General features: G+C 43.8%; 1 protein-coding gene across 1 annotated transcript; it reads right to left on the bottom strand.

Annotated features, from left to right (window-relative positions):
* Positions 1-751: 751 nt before the first annotated feature.
* On the bottom strand, positions 752-4,535 carry LOC119791920. The gene is made up of 2 exons (XM_038298307.1): positions 922-4,535; positions 752-820 (listed from the first exon to the last, which is right to left on the bottom strand). Exons 1-2 carry the CDS (start codon positions 4,501-4,503, stop codon positions 752-754), a joined length of 3,651 nt encoding a protein of 1,216 aa, XP_038154235.1. The 5' UTR covers positions 4,504-4,535.
* Between the last annotated feature and the right edge of the window lie 2,357 nt (positions 4,536-6,892).

Genomic DNA, 6,892 nt, shown 5'->3' with positions numbered 1-6,892 from the left:
AGTTAATTATGCACATACATTAATTCACCACAACTTCTTTTCATAATATAAGTGTAGTGGCAATCTTTCTTCATTTTCCCAAATACCACTTAGAGCTGCAGACACAGTAATTTCTTCACTCGCACGACATGACAATTTCTTAAAGTTTTGATGTCTTTACTTAGAAATAAAAGGGTTACAAAATCAGAAGACGCACGGTAAGAAAACTTTATGCTCCCATGCCATATGCAGCTCTGCCAAAACAGCACCTGCACGTTCTCAGTTACATCACTTAAAGGGGCAGTCATCAAATATTTTTTATATCAATAACTGTTTTCTTAGAACTATGAAATACACAATGACATGAACTAAGAATGAAAGAAAATATAAACTGCAACTATGAACTGTACTTATTTATTGCATATTCTATCTTTTCTGCTTTATGGCTCTTACATATCCGGCCCCTAATTGGGTATATTGTAAGATTACTCAATTATAATTAACTTAAACTAAGAGCCATCAAATCAAGACTATTAATAAACTACAAATAAACAATCTTAAAGTAAAAGAGTCCTTTTATCTTCTTTCTCTTCATATGGCTTCTTGCAATAAGCATAGCTTATGCACAGATCTCTCCAGGATGCTGTTCTTCGTTTGCAACTTGACACGACGTACAGTTCCACTGGAGTCAGGTAGGACTTGAACTATTCTTCCCATGATCCATGAGTTGCGTGGAGATGAACTGTCTACTACTAGCACCACATCTCCAGGTTCAAAATTCCTTTTCTGTCTCGTCCACTTCTGACGTTCTTGGAGGAGGGGGAGGTATTCGAGAGTCCATCTGCGCCAGAATAGATCCGCAAGATACTGTACTTGCCTCCAGCGCTTTCTTGCGTATAGATCATCCTGGTTGAAGATTCCTGGTGGCAGGTTAGGCTGTACCTTCATCAACAACAGGTGGTTAGGGGTCAGAGGATCTAAATCGTATGGATCATCTGACACGCTAGTTATGGGTCGGCCATTTATTATGCTTTCAACCTCACAAAGAAGTGTTTGAAGGCTGTCGTCGGTGAAGGTCTGTTCCTTGAGAAGGGCACTAAGAATTCTACGAACTGAACGGATCTGCCGTTCCCAAGTCCCGCCTTCATGTGAAGCTGCGGGACTATTAAAGATCCACTTGATGCCTTTCTTTTGCATTGTCTTCTCAATCTCTGATTGGTTCAGGTTTTTCAGTGCCTCTCTCAATTCCTTCTCGGCACCAACAAAATTGGTGCCATTGTCGGATCGGATTATGGAGACCTGTCCTCTTCTACTCACAAAGCGACGAAGGACATTGATACAGGCACTTGTGTCCAGACTATCAGCCACCTCAATGTGCACTGCCCTGATGGTGAGGCAGGTGAACATCACACCATATCTTTTGACCGTTCCCCGGCCCCGTTTCACTTCAAATGGGCCGAAGTAATCAATTCCAACATTAGTGAATGGTGGTTTGTCTGGTACAAGACGATCTTCGGGCAGAGGTGCCATTTTCTGTTCACCAACTCGTCCTTGTAGTCTTCTGCAGACCGTGCATTTGGATATGAGCTTTCTGATGGTGGAGACTGCTTGTGGGATCCAAAACTTCTCTCTTAACTGCGATAACATATAGTTACGCCCACAGTGACCGATCCTCTCATGGATGTCACTCAGGATGAGAAATGCAACTCTTGAATGTTTGGACAGTATCACAGGATATTTTGTGTCCACTGGCATGGCAGATTTAGCTAGCCGTCCTCCTACCCTAAGAATGCCATCTTTCAGCATGGGATCAAGTTTATGCAGCTGGCTGCTCTTCTTTACAGACTTACTATTGCAGAGCGCATTAATCTCCTCAGGAAAGCATTGGGCTTGGCTGTACCGGATGATTTCTGCTTCTGCCGTTGTCAGCTGTTCCAAGGTAAGTGCTTTCTTTTCCATGGTACTCCTGTACCTTTCCATGCTTTTTTGCACAAGCAACTTCTGCTTCACTGGATCCTTTTCTGTTTGACTAATTTCACTTTGAAACTCTTTTCTTTTGTTTTTCAGATTGAACAAAAGTTCTCTAACTTTCAGAATCCATGCAGTCGCCCTTTTCAGTCGGTTCCAACTGTCATAGTACTCGATTAACTTGTTCATGCAATCAAGCTTTTCTTCCATTGTGATGGTGTTTACTGTGACACTTTTCACCTCTGGGTCATTCTGCATGCTCTGATTCAGATTGTCAGGTCTTTGTGGCCATTCACTTTCTGGCCGTGAAAGGAATTCTGGGCCATTTATCCAGTCTTTATCTTCCATGAACTTTTTTGCTTTCATACCTCTGGTTGCTTTATCAGCTGGGTTCTGCGACGTTCTGACGTACCTCCACTGAGATGGTTTAGTGGCCTCTCGTATAAGTGTGATTCTATTTGCCACAAAAGTCTTGTAACGGGCTGTGTCACTATCGATGTACTTCAGAACCGTTGTGCTGTCAGTCCAAAAGATTGACTGCTGGAGTGGGATCTGCATTTCAGCTTGCAGCATCCTATCCACCTTGACTGCAACCACCGCTGCAGTCAACTCCAGCCTTGGCACAGTGATCTGCTTGAGTGGGGACACTCGAGACTTCCCCATCATCAAGGAACAATGGATTCTGCCTAGGTCATTCATCAGAACAAGGTAAGATGCTGTGCCATAGGCGACCTCACTCGCATCTGAAAAATGGTGTAACCTGGCAACTACTCTGGTTCCAAAGGCCTGAGGTTTGACACATCTTCTGACATTGAAGCCTGAGAGGAGACTGTGATCTTCCAACCACTTACTCCACTGTTCTTTTTGTGAGTCACTTATCTCTTCATCCCATCCTAGCTTTTCTTTACACAGGTCTCTCAGGAGAAGCTTAGCGGGGAGTATCAGTGGTGCCAGGAAGCCAAGAGGGTCATAGGTGGAATTTACGACAGAAAGAACACCTCTTCTTGTCTTGGGCTTGTCTTGTGGCTTGATGCTGTACGTGAACACATCATCCTCTGTACACCATTGTACACCGAGAGCTCGTTCGGTGGGCAAAGCATCCTGTGTGAGGTCGAGGTCTCTTAATTCAGTGGTTCGAAGTTCTTCAGGAATGGAAGACAAGACTCTCCTGCTGTTGCTAACCCACTTGGTGAGGGTAAAACCTCCTTCAGCACACAGGTCTCGAAGATTCTTCACCAAGAAGACTGCTTCCTCCTCGGTCGCCACCGATTTAAGACAGTCGTCTACATAGAAATTATGTAGAACTGTTTCCACAGCTTCTGGGGGTGCGGTATCTCTTCGATCTTCTGCGGTTCTTCGTAGCACATAGGATGCAACGCTAGGGGAAGATGTCGCTCCAAACAGATGGACCATCATCCTGTACTCCTTTACAGGTGTGCTAAGATCACCAGCCGGCCACCACAGAAATCGCAATAGGTCAGCGTCTGTCTCTGGGACTCTCACCTGATAAAACATGGACTCTATGTCCGCCATCACAGCTATTGGTTCTTCTCGAAACCTCACTAAGGCACCAATGAGCGTGTTGGTTAAGTCAGGTCCCTGCATCAACTGACCATTGAGTGAGACATCCTGGAAGCTGGCATTGCAATCAAAAACAACTCGTATTTTCTTTTTCTTCGGGTGGTACACCCCGTGGTGTGGAACATACCACACCCTGTTGTCATCACGGGCAAGCTGGTCTTGAGGAACTTCCATGGCATAGCCTTTTCCCAGAATACTTTCCATAAAGCCTTTGTAGTCCTCAAGAAACTCTTGGTTCCTTGTTAATTTTCTTCTAAGGCCAGCAGCTCGCTGTTCGGCCACACATCGGTTGTTGGGCATTTTCACAGCCTTGTCTCTCAGTGGGAGCCCCACACTGTAATGTCCGTCTTTGAACTTGGTTGTGCTTTGCACTGATTTCATGAACAACTTATCCTCTTGTGACATTTCCTCTTTATCATCATATACACGTTCTGGAAAATCTGTGTTGTATTGCTGTATAAGTAGCTGTTCCACTTCCTCAACTGCAATTCGGTTAACACTGTAAGGAGTTGTCTTGACTCTGACATGCGGGTTTTCATTCGTCACTGGACCATACACCATCCAGCCGAGAACCGTCTTTACAGCATAGGGTCCTTCCTCTTGGCTGTTAATTACATGCCAGGGCTCCATTACTTTAGAGTTATTGGCGCCAATGAGAAGGTCTACACTTGCATCAATACATGGTAAATGTACCTCATTCAGGTAGGACCACTTCTGTAGATGTTGCTGACTGGGAATGTTTTCTCTCTGAACAGGAATGTCGTTGTGTGTGAAAACTTTAGGTAGCCAAAAGTACTCCTCTCCATTAAGACTACACACTTCAAGGTCCATAAGTAGGTAGCTGTTGACCAACTTTCGTTTCTCTGCTTCGTTCTGACACATTGTGCTCAAGGAGATCTGAGTTAGCTTTCCCTTCTCATTCAGCTTCTTTCTAAGGTCCTCCGTACAGAACGTGGCTGTACTCCCAGGATCCATAAACGCGTAGGTCTCTATGGATCTTCCACTGCTTCGGGACCTCACCTTCACAGGAACTATAGGTAGTAGACACTCTGTTTCTCCGGCCCCAGTGTAGCCACACACTTCTTTCTTGTCGGGACCTAGAGTCACAGACACCTCTTCCTTCGACCTATTACCCTGTTCGGGTACAGAAGTTGCCTTCTTAGGTTCTTCATTCTGATGAAGAATTTCTGGGTGTTTTCGTGAGCACTGATTGCATACTGTCTTCTTCTTACAGTTCTGGCTAATATGACCTTGTCTCAAACACCCGAAACACAGTCCCTTTGACTTTAAAAAGTCAAGACGTTCCTGGTTCATTTTCTCTTTGATCTTGTTACAAGCTTCCAAGGTGTGATTTCCTTGACAAAATAAACATGGAGTTTCAAAAGAAGTTCCTATCTTCGATAAGCTTCCTTGCTTTGGTGTTGAAGCTGTATTTTTCTTTTCCACCGCCACGTTGGTTGCGAAGCTTGATCCTTTTGCTCCACTCTTGGCCACTGTTCCAGTTTCCTTGCTTTTTCCTATTGGTTGTGGGTTTTTGCCTTGAAGGTCACCAAAGAGTGGATCCGTGGCCACCTTAGACTGTCGGTCAATGAAGGCGACGAGATCAGCAAATCTTGCTCTAAGCCCTCTTTTCTCCTTGATTTTAAATGCTTCATTGCGCCAACTTTCTCGCATCTTATAAGGCAGTTTGGAAACCACCATCCTCATATTTGTGGGATTATCCATTTCCTCCATCGATTCGACATCCTGCATTGTGTTGCAACAACCAGTTAGGAATAAAGCATAGGTCTTAAGTGCCTTTCCATCTTCAGCCTTGATTTGCGGCCACTTTAAAGCTTTATCCATATAAGCACTTCCAATCACCAATTCATCTCCGTATTGTTTCTTTAAGAGTTCTTTTGCTTCTTTGAACCCCTTGTGTGATGGTCTGTGTTCACAGCTTCGGACAAGCTCCTGTGGCTCTCCTGAAGTAAACTGTTGTAAGTAATACAGCTTGTCTTGTTCACTGTCCGTCTTCTGTTCAATAGCTTGTTCGAAAGCTCTAATGAAAGATCTATAGGTAAGTGGATCACCCTTAAACACTGCTATTTCTTTGTCTGGAAGCTTAGCATATTGCTGTTGCTTAACAAGCATCTCTGTTATAGCGTTTTGGTTTTCCATTACTTTCAAAAGGCCACTCATGCTTCCATCATGATGTTGCACTGCAGTGTTTACTGTAGCCACCTGATGTCTAGCACCTTGCAATGGCCTGAGTGATGCCTGGCCTCTGTAAGAAGGCCTGCTCTGGGTGAAAGGGAAGGGGTTTTCCTCTTCCTTCACTCTTGCACCACCTGTTGGACGAGAGCGCATATAGCTGCTCATGCCATCCTCTGATTTCTCATACTGTTTTAATATTCTGACTTTTGTTCTTTTTTCCACAATAGCTGCCTCTAGATCCAACTTTTCTTTAGCTCCTTTGATATGTATTTCTTCCATTTCTAACTCTTGCTTCTTCTCTAGAATAGCAGCACGCTCCACTAGACCAGAGAGCTCGGCCTCTTCAATAGCACAAGCTGATGCACGAGAAGACACAACAGTTGAGCGTCCAGCATTCGGACCCTTGATCACTGACCTATTGGACTCATGGCTTATTTGTGACACACTATCATCAGGGTTTATATCCTCCTCAGCTTGTGTTTCTTGATTTGCCTTTTGGAAGCTCAATGTCTCCAGCTCCATCCATTTTTCAGTTTCTTCAATAAACTGTCTGATAACTATCATTTTAGGCTCAAACCAGTTGTTAATATCTGCCTCTTTCTCATCTTCAGGTAAAAGTTTACCTAATTGTTCAGTGATGTCAATAAAATCTTGGAGAACTGGAATAAATTCTTCTTGTATTATCGCTTTCACTGTTGGCAAATTATCAGCTAAAGTGATTAAACTGGTAACTTCCCTCCTTAGAGTTGTAAATCGAGCTAGAAATCCTCTCCTGGTGCACAGCAACCTGTGCAGTTTCTCTTCAACAGCCTTCTCAGTTAACTTGACTGGCCGTTTAATGGCTGTTTCTTCAGTGCCAACTGTTTCAACATTACCTTCCTCCATACTTCTTTTCTCAATAAAGCCGAGTGCAAACTGTGTGCATATGAATAAAAAGTATTCCACTAACACTCTTCTTCATCCAAAGTATGCTTCACAGCATTCAAAACACACAGAGCTCCGTAAAAGTTCGGTTTCAGGCTTCAGTTAACAAGTTAGCATGAATCTGCAAGTCACTGAGTAGCTAAATAGCATTAGCTTCAGGGCTCAAACTGCAAGTCATTCAGTAGCTAGCTAGCGTTAGCTTCTTGGCTTCACTTGGCTTTATACTAGCACAGCTTGTAGATTC

This window comes from Cyprinodon tularosa, unplaced genomic scaffold (genome assembly GCF_016077235.1).
Source record: "Cyprinodon tularosa strain WSP-4 unplaced genomic scaffold, ASM1607723v1 ctg405, whole genome shotgun sequence".
NCBI lineage: Eukaryota > Metazoa > Chordata > Actinopteri > Cyprinodontiformes > Cyprinodontidae > Cyprinodon > Cyprinodon tularosa.
Note: the sequence above shows the minus strand (reverse complement) of the source record. Positions and strands in the feature narration are given on the sequence as shown.

What these genes read in the sequence shown, in the direction of transcription:
- LOC119791920 (XM_038298307.1), bottom strand. Translation starts at nt 4,503, where the DNA reads ATGGATCCTGGGAGTACAGCCACGTTCTGTACGGAGGACCTTAGAAAG. An exon ending in ACCACCTGTTGTTGATGAAG is followed by an intron (nt 821 to 921) that starts GTACAGCCTAAC and finishes ATTCTGGCGCAG; the next exon opens with ATGGACTCTCGAATACCTCC.